At 37.0% G+C, this 22418-nt stretch overlaps 1 protein-coding gene across 1 annotated transcript; it reads right to left on the bottom strand.

Annotated features, from left to right (window-relative positions):
* Positions 1-1406: 1406 nt before the first annotated feature.
* LOC122453182 (ubiquitin carboxyl-terminal hydrolase BAP1-like) lies at positions 1407-4933 on the bottom strand. Its single transcript, XM_043487066.1, has one exon. The coding sequence runs from the start codon at positions 4806-4808 to the stop codon at positions 2619-2621; it is 2190 nt and encodes a 729-aa protein (XP_043343001.1). The 5' UTR covers positions 4809-4933; the 3' UTR covers positions 1407-2618.
* Between the last annotated feature and the right edge of the window lie 17485 nt (positions 4934-22418).

Here is a 22418-nt window from a genome sequence, read left to right as displayed (position 1 = left end):
AACTCCAATACTTTGGCCATCTGATGCGAAGAGCTGACTCATTTGAAAAGACCCTGATGCTGGGAAAGATTGAGGGCAGGAGGTGAGGGGGATGACAGAGGATGAGATGGTTGGATGGCATCACCGACTCAATGGACATGGGTTTGGGTAGACTCCAAGAGTTGGTGATGGACAGGGAGGCCTGGCATGCTGTGGTCCATGGGGTCGCAAAGAGTCGGACATGACTGAGTGAACTGAACTGAACTGAATGTAACTGTCCAGTTATGAAACAAATCTGTCATTTAATTTTGTCTGGCAAATCATAGTTCTCACTGCCTGATTAACATCAGAATGAACTTACCCTTAGATTGTTGGGGTCTAGTCACATTGGTAAATAGGCTAATTTTACTGCTATTGTTTAATGCCAAAGGTCTCTTTGCAGAAAGATTTTAATATCATGTTTATTTTGGTTTCATTTGAAATCATAAGGGAGATTTTAAATGTTACAAATTATCTATGGAATCTAAGTTAATCAGTTTAGATTCACAAATTTGAATACATCAAGTTGTATCCTTACTCCACATAATCACAAATGTGTGTAAATGTAATTGATCTCAAAAGACTAGAAGAAAATGGGCCAATATTTTAATAGTTACCTCTAAATCCTGGAGAAGTTTTATATAGTTTCTAAATTTTCCATAGTGAAAGCATATCACTTTCAGGAGTACAGAAAGAAATTTTTGTAGAGTGGAAACCAGATATTTTAAAATTCAGTGTAATGCACACACATAGTTCAAAAGTCAAATTTGTCTGAAAGGACTAATAATGAAAATAATACTCTGTTCTTCACTCTCACCCTGTCTTAACTCCCCAAAATCAGCCCACTAACTCTATAACTTGTTTATTCTGTAGCTACATCAAAATTCTGTATTTCTTCTATGATTCTACAGTAAATGTGAGTTTATATACAATGTCTGAATTTGTCCATTTTAGATATTCAAGTTGCTGCTATAAGATTCAGCTCACTTATATCACCTCACATCTATCTTCCCCAATTTCCCTGTGTAATTATAACACATATTTGTTTCTCTATTGTTTGGCTATCTTTGAAATTTTAGGCAGTAAACATACACCAAATATAGTCGGTCTCTTAACATCCCCTTGGGTTTAAAGAGAACACTGGTGCTCTTAGACTTATCTTTAGCTCTGCTGTCTTCCTTTCCTGGCATTCCAATCGTAGAGCATTCCAGGTGATAACATTTACATTTGGTCCTATAATTAAAATTACATCTTCCATGCTTTCTCTATCAGTATATTTTAAAATTTGTAAACTAATAACAACGTTTTACATCATTGTGACTTTGTAAGCATTATTCACGGAGGAGTCAAGTGGTATTCTGTGAAGTTAACTGTCTCCTTATACTTGTTTTTTTTTTTTTTTTTTTAAGGAGAGTTTTATTCATTCATTCATCCAGTATTTACAGGGGCCAGAGGGGTCAGGCTATGCTTAGCACAGAGAGGCAGCTGCCATACCTGCAGCTGCCCCCCCACCCCCCACCCCGGTCACTATGTACACATAAAGGGCCGGCTTGGATCGCCTCAGAGCCACCTGCCAGAGGCCATGGAGCTCCGTCTGGGGGCCTGAGCTCCAGAGGCAGTGCTGGACCCATTAGCCCTTGGCCATCAGGCCCTCTGGGAACATGGGGCTCCAACTGGTTGACTTGGTCCTGCTGTCCCCCACCCTGAGTGCCCTGCAGAAGCTGAGAAAGCTGGCATGGCAGGGAGAGCTGAGTGGTGCCAGCTTTTGCAAGCAGCCCTGTCTCTGCTGTCTCTAAGAGGAAGGAGACATGGTAATACTGAGGGCCTGGGCAGAGGCTCCTTTGAGCCCAGGAGCCCAAGGCAGGCCCCTTGCCAGGGCCACAACACTGAAGACGAAGAAACCAGGGCCCTGCCACAGAGAGCAGTCTTGACGAGGCTGGCTGGAGCCAGGCCAATCAGCTCAACACGCCTCTCTGCTCAGGCCACGGGACCCTGGCAGGCTGCTCATCCCACCCCTGCTGGGACAGCCCTCTCCCAGCCTAGTCCAGCAGCCAGGGCCCTGAGTTTGGAGCTCTCCCAGGAGGAATGAAGAGCAGACCTGGCTTCCTCAACGGCAGGAACAACTGGGGGCTGGAGCAGCAGGGCCCACTGCTCCAGTGGCCCCCGGCTGTGACCCTGCAGAAGTGACTCTGGCCCTCCAGGATGACCGTGTTAGGAGAGAACTCAGAGTCAGGAAGCTGACTATGTCAACACAGTGGTGGCAAGATAGGTCAGAGCCCAGAAAAATAGACGTCTCTGTAGGTAAAATATATATTCTGCTGCCCAGGCAGAAAGGCCAGGTCCTGCCGCTCCACAGCCGGCTGTGGAGGAAGCTGCAGCACCTCACTGGGCCCCAGCTCTAGCTGCTGCCTCCGGAGCACGACGGGTCCCTGCCAGGCCCAGGGACACGAGGCCGAGGATCCCAGCTTGGCTCCCATTCCCAGGGTCTGGGCTCTCCGACTGGAACTATCCGGTAATACTGGGAAGAGGGGGACGGGGCAGGGGAGGGCCCTGGTGAGGGCCATGCGGCAAGAGTGAACACAGGGTCCGGCCAGCGGTCCTCACTGGCGCTTGGCCTTATAGGGCCGGGAGCGTTTCCGCCGGTCCGGCTTCCGCTGCTTGTGGAGTCGGCCAATGCTGACCCCCTGGCGCCGCCGCACCGAGATGTTCTGCTCTACCAGGTTGGCCAGCATGCCTTCCTGAGCCAGCATGGAGATGAAGGTGCAGATGAACTCATCGTAGTTGTGGGTCCTTCTCTGGTCGTCAATCTTGAACTTCTTCCTCTTCTCCACTTCTTCCTTGAGACAGGCCTCATAGTTTGCAATCTCAGCCTCCACACACTTCAGCAGCGCCAGCAGCTCCTTGGGTGAATACTTCTCCCCATTCAAGGGCTCGCTAGGTCTGACCAGCCCAGGCTTCTCTCTGCTGTCCACAGCCTCCACCACCTCCTTCTCCTCTGGGCTGCCAGACCCCTGGCTGCCTTGGCTCAGTCTGATGGAAGGGGAGGAACCCTTTCCACTCTCTGTCAGTGCCAGGGGACTCAGCACACCATCCTCAGCCAGGTGCAGCAGGCCCGTGCTAATGACAGGACCCAGGTCGCGAACAGCACGGTTGTAGCGTATGCAGTCAACACGCAACAGGCTGTCGTCCTCTCCAAAAAGCACCTTGGAGATGTGGGAGGTGACGGGACTAGAGGGCCGCGTGGGGTTGGCTGAGCGGATGGGCGAGCGCAGTGGCGAATTGAAAGCGCTGCCGATCTCAGAGGCCGTGTCCGTGCTCTCGTTGCTGGGGGTGGGTGAGGGCTGCGAGTGCGTGGGTACTGCCACAGCCGGACTCCCAGCCCCGCTGCTCGTCTTGATGGACAGAGGAATCGAGAGGTCCTTCTGGGACTCTTTGAGCTTCTCGGCCAAGACGTTGATGGTGTTGGGCTGTAGCACGGACAGCTGCCCATCCCCAGAGCTGCTCAATGGCCCTGGTTTCCCCGGCCCCTTTCGCTTATACCTGATGGCGGAATTGGTGTTCTGCACGTCATCCTCCTCGTCATCCTCATAGTCGTCCTCATCATCTGAGTACTGCTGGGGTGGGCGGACTGGAACTCTGCTGCGGCCCACACCTGCTGCCAGGTCTTCCTCCTCCTGCATGGGGAACTTGGCATAGTTGTGATTGTCCAGAAAGGCTGGCAGCCGCTGGACAATAGGAGTGGGGTTGGGGGGAACCCCATTGATGTTGCTCCCTGGAGGCTTCACCATCAGCTTGGGTTTGCTAGGAGGGCTGTGGGTCTGGACTTGTGGGCACGAACCAGCCACCTCCTCCACACCATCTGTGTGGCTGCTCTCAGAGGCCAGTGGGGCCCTGCTTGTTTCCAGCGCCAGAGGGGACTTGCTGCTGGCGGGTTTGGACTCTTCAGGCAGCTGTGACTCTTGAGACTTGTGGGTCTGAATCAGCTCTGGCTGTGTTACCCTGATCAGCTGCTGCAGGGCCTCCAGTACGGTCTGACGGTTCACCTTCAACACGTGTAGCCTGGCCTCATACTTGATCCTGCGGTCGGGCACCACCGCCATCAGGTTGAAGCGGATGTCATGGTAGGGCTCCCCTGCAGTGGCGAGGCCAATACGCTCCATGATGACCCGCCGGGCTTTGTCCGTCCACTCCTCGTCCTCCCCCCAGGGCCCATGGTCAATGGGGTAGACCTTCAGCCCATCCAGCTCAAAAAGCCGGCCTGTGATAGGCACATAGCTGACAAAGTGGAAGGCTTCCATGGTCCGCACAGCACTAAGGCCATTCTGCTTCTCAGGGAGGTGGCGTGGCTCAGGCCTGGCATGGCTATTATGTGCCTTGGCCAACTCCGGAGCATTGCCAATCGCATATCCTTTGCTCTCAGGGCTGAAGCCTTTGGTGAAGTCCTTCATGCGACTCAGGGTGGGCCCCAGGTCCACATTGCTGCAGTTCAGGAGCACGCTCAGCAGGGCATGGGTGGCACAAGAGTTGGGGATCAGCTGGTGGGCAAAGAACATGTTATTCACAATATCATCATCAATCACAGATGTATCATCCACCAAGGTAGAGACCTTGCGACGGGATCGGCGCTCTTTGATCCATTTGAACAGGAAGATGAATCCATACACGGGGCCCTGGCATTTGCTCTGAAGGTCATAGATCTCCTCCACCTGCACCCCTTTGACACCGAAATCTTCCACGAGGAGGGTGAAGAGGCCAGGGTCGCTCTCCAGCTCCAGCCAGCCCTTATTCATCTTCCCGCGGGGCGGGCCCTCAGCGCCATGTCCAGGCCCGCCCGACCCACCCGCCGCCTCCCTGCCGGGAGCCCCCTCCGCCCCGGGGGCCCCTAGCCCCACACACAGACAACGGGCCTCGTCGTGTCACCCCTTATACTTGTTTTTATTTCTTCTAATTCTCACAGTATTTTTAAATTTTCCATGACAACAGATATTCTACAACGTCTCCTTTTGTCCCAGGAGACCTCTCCCCCAGAGCCACCTGTCCTCCTGTTTTACCTGGACTGTACGTTCTGCAGGTACAGTGGACAGTCTGACTGATTCCCCAAATCCATTCCATTGCAGACAATGACTGAGGAGACAGTCATGTCCCCTCATTAGACTGAGGAGATATCCTCAGTGAGGATGTTCCAAACACCATTCCTAAAGTTCCAGCAGTCTACAACACTTCCTATTTCCTCCTCTACTTTATTTATTACAGCAACACATATCACTTTATAGCATAGTTGCTTTTCATCTCTTCACCTGAATGTAAGCTCCATGAAGGCAGGAAAGTTTGTCTTTATTTTCTGTTTCTTTACCCATATATTTCATATATTTTCATATTTTTCATATATTTCATATATTTCCATATATTTCATATATTTTCATATATTTCATATATTCTCATTCTCAAATTTTCATATATTTCATATATTTTATATATTTCATATATTTTCATATATTTCATATATTTTCATATATTTTAATATATTTCATATTTTCTTATTTTACATATATTTTCATATTCTTCATATATATCATATATTTTCATCTTTTCATCTTTTCATATATTTTCATATTCATAATATATTACATATATTTCCAAATATTTAAAATATTTCATATATTTTCATATATTTCATATATTTTCATATTGCACATATATTTCATATATTTCGTATTTTTCATATTTTCAGAATATTTACATATTCTTCATATATTTTATATACTTTCAATATTTCATATATTTTCATATAATACATAAATTTTCATATATTTAATATATTTCATATTTTCACACATTTTCATATTCTTCATATTTTTCACATATTTTCGTATTCTTCATATTTTCAGAATATTTTAATATTCTTCATATTTTCAGAATATTTTCATATTCTTCATATTTTCAGAATATTTTCATATTCTTCATATGTTTCAAATATTTTCATATTCTTCATATTTTTCAAATATTTTCATATTCTTCATGTTTTTCACACATTTTCATATTCTTCATATTTTTCATATATTTTCGTATTCTTCATATTTTTGGAATATTTTCATATTCTTCATATTTTCGGAACATTTTCATATTCTTCATATTTTGGGAATATTTTCATATTCTTCATATTTTCAGAATATTTTCATATTCTTCATATATTTCACATATTTTCATATTCTTCATATTTTTAGAATATTTTCATATTCTTCATGTTTTTGGAATATTTTCATATTCTTCATATTTTCAGAATATTTTCATATTTTTCATATTTTCAGAATATTTTCATTATCTTCATATTTTCGGAATATTTTCATATTATTCATATTTTCGGAATATTTTCATATTCTTCATATTTTTCGAATATTTTCATATTCTTCATATTTTTCGAATATTTTCATATTCTTCATATTTTCACATATTTTCATATTCTTCATATTTTCAGAATATTTTCATATTCTTCATATTTTCAGAATATTTTCATATTCTTCATATTTTTAGAATATTTTCATATTCTTCATATTTTCTGAATATTTTCATATTCTTCATATTTTCTGAATATTTTCATATTCTTCATATTTTCAGAATATTTTCATAATCTTCATATTTTCAGAATATTTTCATATTCTTCATATTTTCACATATTTTCATATTCCTCATATTTTCAGAATATTTTCATATTCTTCATATTTTTAGAATATTTTCATATTCTTCATATTTTTCACATATTTTCATATTCTTCATATTTTTCACATATTTTCATATTTTTCATATTTTTGGAATATTTTCATATTCTTCATTTTTTATGAATATTTTCATATTCTTCATATTTTCAGAATATTTTCATATTCTTCATATTTTTCACATATTTTCATAATCTTCATATTTTCATATTTTTCATATTTTTGGAATATTTTCATATTCTTCATTTTTTATGAATATTTTCATATTCTTCATATTTTCAGAATATTTTCATATTCTTCATATTTTTCACATATTTTCATAATCTTCATATTTTCAGAATATTTTCATATTCTTCATATTTTTCACATATTTTCATATTCTTCATGTTGTTCACATATTTTCATATTCTTCATGTTGTTCACATATTTTCATATTCTTCATATTTTTAGAATATTTTCATATTCTTCATATTTTTCACATACTTTCATATTCTTCATATTTTCCACACATTTTCATAATGTTCATATTTTTTGAATATTTTCATATTCTTCATATTTTTAGAGTATTTTCATATTCTTCATATTTTCCGAATATTTTAATATTCTTCATATTTTTGGAATATTTCATATTCTTCATATTTTTCACACATTTTCATAATCTTCATATTTTCAGTATATTTTCATATGCTTCATATTTTTAGAATATTTTCATATTCTTCATATTTTTTGAATATTTTCATATTCATATTTTCCAAGTATTTTCATATTCTTCATATTTTTCAAATATTTTCATATTCTTCATGTTGTTCACATATTTTCATACTCTTCATATTTTTGGGAATATTTTCATATTCTTCATATTTTTGGAATATTTTCATATTCTTCATATTTTTCACACATTTTCATAATCTTCATATTTTCAGAATATTTTCATATGCTTCATATTTTTAGATTATTTTCATATTCCTCATATTTTCAGAATATTTTCATATTCCTCATATTTTCAGAATATTTTCATATTCTTCATGTTTTTCACATATTTTCATATTCTTCATATTTTTGGAATATTTTCATATTCTTCATATTTTGGGAATATTTTCATATTCTTCATATTTTGGGAATATTTTCATATTCTTCATATTTTGGGAATATTTTCATATTCTTCATATTTTTAGAATATTTTCATATTCTTCATATTTTGGGAATATTTTCATATTCTTCATATTTTCAGAATATTTTCATATTCTTCATATTTTCTGAATATTTTCATATTCTTCATATTTTCAGAATATTTTCATATTCTTCATATTTTCAGAATATTTTCATATGCTTCATATTTTTCACACATTTTCATAATCTTCATATTTTCAGAATATTTTAATATGCTTCATATTTTTAGAATATTTTCATATTCTTCATATTTTTAGAATATTTTCATATTCTTCATATTTTTGGAACATTTTCATATTCTTCATATTTTTCACATATTTTCATATTCTTCATATTTTTCATACATTTTCATATTCTTCATATTTTTGGAACATTTTCATATTCTTCATATTTTTCACACTTTTTCATATTCTTGATATTTTTCACATGTTTTCATATTCTTCATATTTTTCACACATTTTCATAGTCTTCATATTTTCAGTTTTCAGTTTCAGTTTTCATTTATCCCTTCATTGATATCTTGGGTAGGTTGTGACTATAACTTGAGAGTTTTAATGTCTCTGAATTTTGAAAACATCAGTCAAATTGCCTATTACCATCCACTGCTAATTGTGGGATGTTTGGGTGATCTGGTTTTACTCTGAAAAACAGCACTGCCACATCTAGCAAGTAAATATGTAAGATATACAACTAAGTTTGCATTTCAGATAAACAAGGAAATTCTAGAAACATACTTATTCTAAAATATTACTTATTGTCTATTTGAACTTCAATGCTAACTAGCTGTCCTGTATTTTATGTTAACACTATTGGGACATTTTTAGGGATATTCTTTTTATCCTTAACATTCTGAAATTTCACAGTATTTCTGGTTGTGAGTCTTTAAAAGAAAAAAAGTCTTTATATTAGTGCTTGAGCCCCAAGAAAGAGGGTATGATTATTATTGACATAATAATGTTTAAATAATGAGTCATTATTGCTTCCAGGCTCTGGCTGTCTATCAGCTTGAGTCTGGGGAACAGGAACAAGAAAAAAAAATGTAAAAAGTTTCATCAGTCTTAGGATTTGAAATCTTTAGAGTAATTATCAGAGTGGAAGCATGAGATGACTATAACCTATTTCATACAGAGCCTGGTTATTTAGTAGAGTTGTCTGGTTTCAAACCTTGCCACCAAATTGGCATTTCATACAAGTATCAGTGAGCAACCAACATTCAGGCTGAAGAGTTTTATAAGAGTGACTATTCTGGACACATCCCAGATTTACCATGTAATTGCTCCACAGTGAGCACAGCATAGATGTTTCCAAAGGAGAAAATTATTTGCTTGTGAGATGCATATTTCCTGTGGTTATCTCTGAGTGAACTAGCCAAAAAGTAAGTGAAGAGGTGAGAGACAAGAAGTAATCACTTTGCAAAGTAGTGGTAAAATCAACCAAGGGAAAACTGGTTTAAAGAAATTCGGAGAACTATAGAGTTGAAAGAGAAATTTTTAAAACTGACTTTAGAGTCAGTTATCTAGGTCAGCCCACCTTTTATAGGTGACACTACCCAGGCTAACAGAGTGGAAGAGACTTGCCCAGAGTCACCGAACCAGACTAGACCAGTTCCCGATTCCCAGTCCAGTGTTTACTCCCCTTCATTGCTGCTGTGGGTTAGGACCTATTGCACAACAGCTCTATTTAATCATCCTGACAGCAATCCTGAGAATGATAAACTTTCTCTGCAACAATCTGACTCAGCTCAGGGTAGCAGCTTCACCAAATGCCCCAGCAGACATCTTCAGTGGTTAATTTCAGGCACACAGGTATGTGGGTGCGGGCAATATTTTTGGTTAGGAAAAACTTTCCCAAGCCCTCTGGACCACCACCCCCTTCCTTTCTTTTCACCTCCCCTTGGAGTTGACTGCATTTTAATGGGGCATTTGGTGAAGCTGCTACCCTGAGCTGAGTCAGATTGTTGCAGAGAAAGTTTATCATTCTCAGGATTGCTGTCAGGATGATTAAATAGAGCTGTTGTGCAATAGGTCCTAACCCACAGCAGCAATGAAGGGGAGTAAACCCTGGACTGGGAATCGGGAACTGGTCTAGTCTGATTCAGTGACTCTGGGCAAGTCTCTTCCACCCTGTTAGCCTGGGTAGTGTCACCTATAAAAGGTGGGCTGACCTAGATAACTGACTCTAAAGTCAGTTTTAAAAATTTCTCTCTCAACTCTATAGTTCTCCGAATTTCTTTAAACCAGTTTTACCTTGGTTGATTTCACCACTACTTTGCAAAGTGATTACTTCTTGTCTCTCACCTCTTCACTTACTTTTTGGCTAGTTCACTCAGAGATAACCACAGGAAATATGCATCTCACAAGCAAATAATTTTCTCCTTTGGAAACATCTATGCTGTGCTCACTGTGGAGCAATTACATGGTAAATCTGGGATGTGTCCAGAATAGTCACTCTTATAAAACTCTTCAGCCTGAATGTTGGTTGCTCACTGATACTTGTATGAAATGCCAATTTGGTGGCAAGGTTTGAAACCAGACAACTCTACTAAATAACCAGGCTCTGTATGAAATAGGTTATAGTCATCTCATGCTTCCACTCTGATAATTACTCTAAAGATTTCAAATCCTAAGACTGATGAAACTTTTTACATTTTTTTTTCTTGTTCCTGTTCCCCAGACTCAAGCTGATAGACAGCCAGAGCCTGGAAGCAATAATGACTCATTATTTAAACATTATTATGTCAATAATAATCATACCCTCTTTCTTGGGGCTCAAGCACTAATATAAAGACTTTTTTTCTTTTTTTTTCTCACAACCAGAAATACTGTGAAATTTCAGAATGTTAAGGATAAAAAGAATATCCCTAAAAATGTCCCAATAGTGTTAACATAAAATACAGGACAGCCAGTTAGCATTGAAGTTCAAATAGACAATAAGTAATATTTTAGAATAAGTATGTTTCTAGAATTTCCTTGTTTATCTGAAATGCAAACTTAGTTGTATATCTTACATATTTACTTGCTAGATGTGGCAGTGCTGTTTTTCAGAGTAAAACCAGATCACCCAAACATCCCACAATTAGCAGTGGATGGTAATAGGCAATTTGACTGATGTTTTCAAAATTCAGAGACATTAAAACTCTCAAGTTATAGTCACAACCTACCCAAGATATCAATGAAGGGATAAATGAAAACTGAAACTGAAAACTGAAAATATGAAGACTATGAAAATGTGTGAAAAATATGAAGAATATGAAAACATGTGAAAAATATCAAGAATATGAAAGTGTGAAAAATATGAAGAATATGAAAATGTTCCAAAAATATGAAGAATATGAAAATGTATGAAAAATATGAAGAATATGAAAATATGTGAAAAATATGAAGAATATGAAAATGTTCCGAAAATATGAAGAATATGAAAATATTCTAAAAATATGAAGAATATGAAAATATTCCCAAACTATGAAGAATATGAAAATATTCTAAAAATATGAAGAATATGAAAATATTCTAAAAATATGAAGCATATGAAAATATTCTGAAAATATGAAGATTATGAAAATGTGTGAAAAATATGAAGAATATGAAAATATTCTGAAAATATGAAGAATATGAAAATATTCTGAAAATATGAAGAATATGAAAATATGTGAAAAACATGAAGAATATGAAAATATTCTGAAAATATGAGGAATATGAAAATAATCTAAAAATATGAAGCATATGAAAATATTCTGAAAATATGAAGATTATGAAAATGTGTGAAAAATATGAAGAATATGAAAATATTCCAAAAATATGAAGCATATGAAAATATTCCCAAAAATATGAAGAGTATGAAAATATGTGAAAAACATGAAGAATATGAAAATATTCTGAAAATATGAGGAATATGAAAATAATCTAAAAATATGAAGCATATGAAAATATTCCGAAAATATGAAGATTATGAAAATGTGTGAAAAATATGAAGAATATGAAAATATTCCAAAAATATGAAGCATATGAAAATATTCCCAAAAATATGAAGAGTATGAAAATATGTGAACAATATGAAGAATATGAAAATATTTGAAAAATATGAAGAATATGAAAATATTTGAAAAATATGAATATGAAAATATTCAAAAAATATGAAGAATATGAAAATATTCTGAAAATATGAAGCATATGAAAATATACTGAAAATATGAAGATTATGAAAATGTGTGAAAAATATGAAGAATATGAAATATTCCAAAAATATGAAGAATATTAAAATATTCGGAAAATATGAAGAATATGAAAATATTCGGAAAATATGAAGAATATGAAAATACTCTAAAAATATGAAGAATATGAAAATATTCGAAAAATATGAAGATTATGAAAATGTGTGGAAAATATGAAGAATATGAAAGTATGTGAAAAATATGAAGAATATGAAAATATTCTAAAAATATGAAGAATATGAAAATATTCTGAAAATATGAAGATTATGAAAATGTGTGAAAAATATGAAGAATATGAAAATATTCTGAAAATATGAAGAATATGAAAATATTCAGAAAATATGAAGAATATGAAAATATTCCAAAAATATGAAGAATATGAAAATATGTGAACAACATGAAGAATATGAAAATATTCGAAAAATATGAAGAATATGAAAATATTCGAAAAATATGAAGAATATGAAAATATTCTGAAAATATGAGGAATATGAAAACATGTGAAAAGTGAAGAATATTGAAAATATTTCTTGAAAAATATGAAGATTATGAAAATGTTGTGAAAAATATGAAGAATATGAAAATATTCTGGAAAATATGAGGAATATGAAAACATCGTGACGAAATATGAAGAATCTATGACAAATATTTCTGAACAATTATGAAGATTAGCAAAATGTGTGACAAAATATGAGAATATGGAAAATAATTCTGGAAAAAATATGTCAAAGAATAGAAATATTGCTGAAAATATTGAAGAATATGAAAATATGAGGAATATGAAAACATGTGAAAATATGAAGAATATGAAAATATTCTGAAAATATGAAGATTATGAAAATGTGTGAAAAATATGAAGAATATGAAAATATTCTGAAAATATGAAGAATATGAAAATATGTGAAAATATGAAGAATATGAAAATATTCGAAAAATATGAAGAATATGAAAATATTCGAAAAATATGAAGAATATGAAAATATTCCGAAAATATGAAGAATATGAAAATATTCCGAAAATATGAAGATAATGAAAATATTCTGAAAATATGAAAAATATGAAAATATTCTGAAAATATGAAGAATATGAAAATATTCCAAAAACATGAAGAATATGAAAATATTCTAAAAATATGAAGAATATGAAAATATGTGAAACATATGAAGAATATGAAAATATTCTGAAAATATGAAGAATATGAAAATATTCCCAAAATATGAAGAATATGAAAATGTTCCGAAAATATGAAGAATATGAAAATATTCCAAAAATATGAAGAATACGAAAATATATGAAAAATATGAAGAATATGAAAATGTGTGAAAAACATGAAGAATATGAAAATATTTGAAAAATATGAAGAATATGAAAATATTTGAAACATATGAAGAATATGAAAATATTCTGAAAATATGAAGAATATGAAAATATTCTGAAAATATGAAGAATATGAAAATATTCCAAAAATATGAAGAATACGAAAATATGTGAAAAATATGAAGAATATGAAAATGTGTGAAAATATGAAATATATTAAATATATGAAAATTTATGTATTATATGAAAATATAAGAAATATTGAAAGTATATAAAATATATGAAGAATATGTAAATATTCTGAAAATATGAAAAATACGAAATATATGAAATATATGTGCAATATGAAAATATATGAAATATATGAAAATATATGAAATATATTAAATATTTGGAAATATATGTAATATATTATGAATATGAAAATATATGAAAAGATGAAAATATGAAAATATATGATATATTTGAAGAATATGAAAATATATGTAAAATAAGAAAATATGAAATATATTAAAATATATGAAAATATATGAAATATATGAAAATATATGAAATATATAAAATATATGAAATATATGAAAATTTGAGAATGAGAATATATGAAATATATGAAAATATATGAAATATATGGAAATATATGAAATATATGAAAAATATGAAAATATATGAAATATATGGGTAAAGAAACAGAAAATAAAGACACACTTTCCTGCCTTCATAAAGCTTACATTCAGGTGAAGAGATGAAAAGCAACTATGCTATAAAGTGATATGTGTTGGTGTAATAAATAAAGTAGAGGAGGAAATAGGAAGTGTTGTAGACTGCTGGAACTTTAGGAATGGTGTTTGGAACATCCTCACTGAGGATATCTCCTCAGTCTAATGAGGGGACATGACTGTCTCCTCAGTCATTGTCTGCGATGGAATGGATTTGGGGAATCAGTCAGACTGTCCACTGTACCTGCAGAACGTACAGTCCAGGTAAAACAGGAGGACAGGTGGCTCTGGGGGAGAGGTCTCCTGGGACAAAAGGAGACGTTGTAGAATATATGTTGTCATGGAAAATTTAAAAATACTGTGAGAATTAGAAGAAATAAAAACAAGTATAAGGAGACAGTTAACTTCACAGAATACCACTTGACTCCTCCGTGAATAATGCTTACAAAGTCACAATGATGTAAAACGTTGTTATTAGTTTACAAATTTTAAAATATACTGATAGAGAAAGCATGGAAGATGTAATTTTAATTATAGGACCAAATGTAAATGTTATCACCTGGAATGCTCTACGATTGGAATGCCAGGAAAGGAAGACAGCAGAGCTAAAGATAAGTCTAAGAGCACCAGTGTTCTCTTTAAACCCAAGGGGATGTTAAGAGACCGACTATATTTGGTGTATGTTTACTGCCTAAAATTTCAAAGATAGCCAAACAATAGAGAAACAAATATGTGTTATAATTACACAGGGAAATTGGGGAAGATAGATGTGAGGTGATATAAGTGAGCTGAATCTTATAGCAGCAACTTGAATATCTAAAATGGACAAATTCAGACATTGTATATAAACTCACATTTACTGTAGAATCATAGAAGAAATACAGAATTTTGATGTAGCTACAGAATAAACAAGTTATAGAGTTAGTGGGCTGATTTTGGGGAGTTAAGACAGGGTGAGAGTGAAGAACAGAGTATTATTTTCATTATTAGTCCTTTCAGACAAATTTGACTTTTGAACTATGTGTGTGCATTACACTGAATTTTAAAATATCTGGTTTCCACTCTACAAAAATTTCTTTCTGTACTCCTGAAAGTGATATGCTTTCACTATGGAAAATTTAGAAACTATATAAAACTTCTCCAGGATTTAGAGGTAACTATTAAAATATTGGCCCATTTTCTTCTAGTCTTTTGAGATCAATTACATTTACACACATTTGTGATTATGTGGAGTAAGGATACAACTTGATGTATTCAAATTTGTGAATCTAAACTGATTAACTTAGATTCCATAGATAATTTGTAACATTTAAAATCTCCCTTATGATTTCAAATGAAACCAAAATAAACATGATATTAAAATCTTTCTGCAAAGAGACCTTTGGCATTAAACAATAGCAGTAAAATTAGCCTATTTACCAATGTGACTAGACCCCAACAATCTAAGGGTAAGTTCATTCTGATGTTAATCAGGCAGTGAGAACTATGATTTGCCAGACAAAATTAAATGACAGATTTGTTTCATAACTGGACAGTTACATTCAGTTCAGTTCAGTTCACTCAGTCATGTCCGACTCTTTGCGACCCCATGGACCACAGCATGCCAGGCCTCCCTGTCCATCACCAACTCTTGGAGTCTACCCAAACCCATGTCCATTGAGTCGGTGATGCCATCCAACCATCTCATCCTCTGTCATCCCCCTCACCTCCTGCCCTCAATCTTTCCCAGCATCAGGGTCTTTTCAAATGAGTCAGCTCTTCGCATCAGATGGCCAAAGTATTGGAGCTTCAGCTTCAACATCAGTCCTTCCAATGAATACTCAATGAACACTTCAATGAACACTTCAAATGATCTCCTTTAGGATGGACTGGTTAGATCTCCTTGCAGTCCAAGGGAATCTCAAGAGTCTTCTCCAAGACCACAGTTCAAAAGCATCAATTCTTTGGCATTCAACTTTCTTTATAGTCCAACTCTGACATCCATACATGACTACTGGAAAAACAATAGCCTTGACTAGATGGACCTTTGTTGGTAAAGTGTTGTCTCTGCTTTTTAATATGCTATCTAGGTTGGTCATAACTTTGCTTCCAAGAAGTAAGTGTCTTTTAACTTCATGGCTGCAGTCACCATCTGCAGTGATTTTGGTGCCCCCACCAAAAAAGTCAGCCACTGTTTCCACTGTTTCCCCATCTATTTCCCATGAAGTGATGGGACCGGATGCCATGATCTTAGTTTTCTGAATGTTGATTTTTTTGTGTGTGTGTGTGTGTAATAAAGTTTTATTAAAGTATAAAGGAGATAGAGAAAGCTTCTGACATAGGCATCAGAAGGGGGCAAAAGAGTACCCCCTTTGCTAGTATTAGCAATGGAGTTATATACTCTCCAATGAATCCAAAGAATGTCTGGAGGCTGCAAAGACCTCACCAGATCCATTCCCATAATTTATATTTTAAGATAACAGAGTTGGCCAGAAGGTTTAATCCAAAGATTGTCCTCAGGCAGGATACATCCTTGTAAAGACCAGACCTACTCCCATAATTTATGTTTTAAAATAACAGAATTAGCCAGAGGGTTTAATCCAAAAGACTGTCCTCAGGCAGGATACATTATTGTTATATAATCCTAAGGAATGTAGAGGAAAAAAAGTAAAAAAGTTTGTCCTTTCTTCCTCCTTGAATATCCCAGACCTCTCTCTCCTTGGGGACCCCTAGACTTCTTATCAACCTGCCTAGGAAATGACTCTCATTTCCCCCTTTTCTTTTAGGAGAATTATGTTGCCTAGGGAAAAGGGGCATCGTTCTCATTCCACAACTGCTTCCGAGCTGACAAGGGGCGTTGTCCCTAAATTGGTGAGGCAACATATTCTCCTAATCCTCAAAGTGAGGATGTCTGATCCAGGGGCCCCAAGTAATAGTTGGAGGAGGCTGTGGCACTCATAGGAGCTCGGACAACTATTTGTAAATTAAAAGCAGTTAGAAAACCCCATTATACAGTTACAGATGTAAGGCAAAATAGTCATCAAACCAAGTTAAAATCAAAATGAAAAGTCACATTATGTCCATGGTTACATCAGTCCATCTTAAGGTTGTTAGATGTCATCAGTTTAAGAAGAGGCATCACATGCGATTGTTGAAGGTATTTGCAGACTTGGAGAAAGTTCTTTCCTTGAAGTGGAGATGTCCACCATGAGACACCTTCCACTGATGAAGAGGGGAGTGCTCCGCAGACCCAGCAGTTTGAATGATTGTGGAATGCAGCTTAGGAGTGAGCCCAGGAAAGGAAGGCATTGTCTTGAGGATCAAACGGCAGACTCAGGATTTCTGGAGTCAGCAGAAGTAGGCTCATATAGATTATCAGGCCCATCTTGTCCTGAAAGATCCCGGACGAGCCCCCAAGATGAAAGGTTGTCACTGAACGATGAGAAGAGGATTCTTGGCCTCCGGAGGAGATGAATTCAATCCAGGGCCAAAGACGAGGCTGGATCGCTCAGAGCTTTTGTGTAATAAAGTTTTATTAAAGTATAAAGGAGATAGAGAAAGCTTCTGACATAGGCATCAGAAGTGGGCAAAAGAGTACCCTGAATGTTGAATTTTAAGCCAAATTTTTCACTCTCCTCTTTCACTTTCATCAGGAGGCTCTTTAGTTTCTCTTTGCTTTCTACCATAAGGGTGGTGTCTCATCTGTGTATCTGAGGTTACTGATATTTCTCCCCAGCAGTCTTGATTCTAGCTTGTGCTTCTTCTAGCCCAGCGTTTCTCATGATGTACTCTGCATATAAGTTAAATAAGCAGGGTGACAATATACAGCCTTGATGTACTCCTTTTCCTATTTGGAACCAGTCTGTTGTTCCATGTCCAGTTCGAACTGTTGCTTCCTGACCTGCCTACAGATTTCTCAAGAGGCAGTTCAGGTGGTCTAGTATTCTCATCTCTTTCAGAATTTCCCACAGTTTATTGTGATCCACACAGTCAAAGGCTTTGGCATAGTCAATAAAGCAGAAATAGATGTTTTTCTGGTACTCTCTTGCTTTTTCAATGATCCAGCAGATGTTGGGAATCTGATCTTTGATTCCTCTGCCTTTTCTAAAACCAGCTTGAACATCTGGAAGTTCACGATTCACATATTGCTGTAGCCTGGCTTGGAGAATTTTGAGCATTACTTTACTAGCATGTGAGATGAGTGCAATTGTGCAGTAGTTTGAGCATTCTTTGGTGTTGCCTTTCTTTGGAATTACAATGAAATTTGACCTTTTCCAGTCCTGTGGCCACTGCTGAGTTTTCCAAATTTGCTAGCATATTCAGTGCAGCACTTTCACAGTATCATTTTTTAGGATTTGAAATAGCTCAACTGGAATTCCATCACCTCTGCTAGCTTTGTTTGTAGTGATGCTTCCTAAGGCCCACTTGACTTCACATTCCAGGATGTCTGGCTCTAGGTGAGTGATCACACCATTGTGGTTATTTGGGCCATGAAGATATTTTTTGTACAGTTCTTCTGTGTACTCTTGCCACCTCTTCTTAAAGTCTTCTGCTTCTGTTAGATCCATACCATTTCTGTCCTTTATTGAGCTCATCTATGCATGAAATGTTCCCTTTGTATGTCTAATTTTCTTGAAGAGATCTCTAGTCTTTCCCATTCTATTGTTTTCCTCTATTTCTTTGCACTGATCACTAAGGAAGGTTTTCTTTTTTTTCCATTTATTTTTATTAGTTGGAGGCTAATTACTTTACAATATTGTACTGGGTTTTGCCATACATAGACGTGAATCAGCCATGGATTTACATGTATTCCCCATCCCGATCCCCCCTCCCACCTCCCTCCCCACCCCATTGCTCTGGGTCTTCCCAGTGCACCAGGCCCGAGCACTTGTCTCATGCATCCAGCCTGGGCTGGTGATCTGTTTCACCCTTGATAATATACATGTTTCAATGCTGTTCTCTCAAAACATCCCACCCTTGCCTTCTCCCACAGAGTCCAAAAGTCTGTTCTGTACATCTGTGTCTCTTTTTCTGTTTTGCATATAGGGTTATCATTACCGTCTTTCTAAATTCCATATATATGCGTTAGTATGCTGTATTGGTCTGTATCTTTCTGGCTTACTTCACTCTGTATAATGGGCTCCAGTTTCATCCATCTCATTAGAACTGATTCAAATGAATTCTTTTTAATGGCTGAGTAATATTCCATGGTGTATATGTACCACAGCTTCCTTATCCATTCGTCTGCTGATGGGCATCTAGGTTGCTTCCATGTCCTGGCTATTATAAACAGTGCTGCGATGAACACTGGGGTACATGTGTCTCTTTCAGATCTGGTTTTGAGGAAGGCTTTCTTATCTGTCCTTGCTATTCTTTGGAACTCTGCATTCAAATGGATATATCTTTCCTTTTCTCCTTTGCTTTTCACTTCCTTTCTTCTCACAGCTATTTGTAAGGCCTCCTCAGACAGCCATTTTGCCTTTTTGCATTTCTTGTTCTGGGGGATGATTTTAATCCCTGTCTCCTGTATAATGTCATGAACCTCCGTCCATAGTTCATCAGGCACTCTGTCTATCAGATCTAGTCCCTTAAATCTATTTCTCACTTCCACTGTATAGTCATAAGGGATTTAATTTAGGTCATACCTGAATGGTCTAGTGGTTTTCCCCACTCTCTTCAAGTTAAGTCTGAATTTGGCAATAAGGAGTTCATGACCTGAGCCACAGTCAGCTCCCAATCTTGTTTTTGCTGACTGTATAAAACTTCTCCATCTTTGGCTGCAAAGAATATAATCAATCTGATTTCAGTGTTGGTCATCTGGTGATGTACATGTGTAGAGTCTTCTCCTGTGTTCTTGGAAGAGGGTGTTTGCTATGACCAGTGCGTTCTCTTGGCAGAACTCTATTAGCCTTTGCCCTGCTTCATTATGTACTCCAAGGCCTAATTTGCCTGTTACCCTGGGTGTTTTATTTTCTTCCTACTTTTGCATTCAAGTCCCCTATAATGAAAAGGACATCTTTTTTGGGTGTTAGTTCTAAACGATCTTGTAGGTCTTCATAGAACCATTCACCTTCAGCTTCTTCAGCATTATAGTCAGGACGTAGACTTGGATTACCGTGATATTGAATGGTTTGCCTTGGAAACGAACAGAGATCATTCTGTCTTTTTTGAGATTGCATCCAAGAACTGCATTTCAGACTCTTTTGCTGACAATGATGGCTACTCCATTTCTTCTAAGGGATTCTTGCCCACAGTAGTAGATATAATGGTCATTTGAGTTAAATTCACCCATTCCAGTCCATTTTAGTTCACTGATTCCTAAACTGTCAATGTTCACTCTTGCCATCTCCTGTTTGACCACTTCCAATTCATGGACCTAACATTCCAGGTTCCTATGCAATACTGCTCTTTACAGCATTGGACCTTGCTTCTATCACCAGTCACATCCACAACAGGGTGTTATTTTTGCTTTGGCTCCATCCCTTCATTCTTTCTGGAGTTATTTCTCCACTGATCTGCAGTAGCATACTGGACACCTACCAACCTGGGCAGCTCATCTTTCAGTGTCCTATCTTTTTGCCTTTTCATACTGTTCATGGGATTCTCAAGGCAAGAATACTGAAGTGGTTTGTCATTCCCTTCTCCAGTGAACCACATTTTGTCAGAACTCTCCACCATGACCCGTCTGTCTTGGGTGGCCCAACACGGCATGGCTTAGTTTCATTGAGTTAGACAAGGCTGTGGTCCATGTGATTAGATTGGTTAGTTTTCTGTGATTGTGGTTTCAGTCTGTCTGCCCTCTGATCCCCTCTCTTAGCGCCTACCATCTTCCTGGGGTTTCTCTTACCTTGGACATGGGGTGTCTCCTCTCGGCCGCTCGCTGCTCCAGCACTATCGCCACTTGCTGCTCATAGATACCTTATATAATAAGGCATGGTATTCAGATCCTGCCTTCCTCACTGGCCTTGCCTTCCATTCTCCAGTCTTTGCTCAGTGCCCAAGCTCCTGGGATCTAGCTCTCCATCATAGAATGTACCAGGCTTCTCTCCCTGCTTTGTGCTTGCTGCATGCATTCCCTGATGCATGCACTTGGGATGCTCTTTGCAAGCTATTTAGCCTGAACAAGTATTACACGTCCATTAGGTCTCAGCCTAGATCCTCTCTCCCCTGTGATGCTTACCTAATTCCTTCATGGATATTGTACAGCCTCTTCCCTTGGGCAACCACCAAACTTTCTCCATATGCTATGACTAGTGCATATGAAGTATGAGTTACAGAGCTAAAAGAATGTGTTATGGGGTCAGACTGCCTGAGCTTGGCTCTCAGCTCCATATCTAACTGGAAAAGTCACTAAAATAATGGGAGCCTCAGTTTGTTGTTGTTGTTAAGTTGCTAAGTCATATCTGACTCTTTGTGGAGTCATATCTGACTCATGGACTGGAGCATGTGAGGCTCTTCTGTCCTACACTATGTACTGGAGTTTGCTCAAAGTCATATCGTGATACCTTACCATCTCATCCTCTGCTGCCTCCTTCTCCTTTTGCCTTCAATTTTCCCCAGCATTGGAGTCTTTTCCAGTGAGGTGGCTCTTTGCAAAAGGTGGCCAAAGAATTGGAGCTATAGCTTTAGCATCAGTCCTTCCAATGAATATTCAGGGTTGATTTCCTTTAGGATTGATTGGTTGGATCTCCTTGCAGTCCAAGGGACTCTCAAGAGTCTTCTCCAACACCAGAGTTCAAAAGCATCAGTTCTTTGATGCTTAGTGTTTTTAATGGACCAACTCTCACATCCATACCTGACTACTGGAAAAACTATAGCTTTGACTAGATGGACCTTTGCCAGCAAAGTGATGTCTCTTTTTAATACCTGTCTAGGTTTGTCATAGCTTTTCTTCCAAGTGGCAAGAATCTTTTAATTTCATGGCTGCAGTCACCATCCACAGTGATTTTGGAGCCCAAGAAAATAAAGTCTGTCACTGCTTCTACTTTTTCCCTTCTCAGGGCTCAGTTTACTCATCTGTAAAATGGTATTATTAATAATATCTACCTCATTGGCTGTGGGAAAGATTACAAACTACAGAGAAGGCACTTGGCACAGTGCCTGGGACTATGTTGTAATGATTGACTTGCATGGCTAGCCACTGAATTAAGGGACTATAACTTTTCATCTTTACATACTCTGCACCACTGTAGAACTTGGCATCGCATCCTTGAAAGTTTATTGACTAAATGAATGGATAAATGAATGCTTTAGAGAGTAAATTCTGTTACCTTTTTATAATTATCATTTTTCAGG

This window comes from Cervus canadensis, chromosome 14, assembly GCF_019320065.1.
Source record: "Cervus canadensis isolate Bull #8, Minnesota chromosome 14, ASM1932006v1, whole genome shotgun sequence".
In the NCBI taxonomy this organism is placed as follows: domain Eukaryota; kingdom Metazoa; phylum Chordata; class Mammalia; order Artiodactyla; family Cervidae; genus Cervus; species Cervus canadensis.
This window is presented reverse-complemented; position numbering and strand designations above follow the sequence as displayed.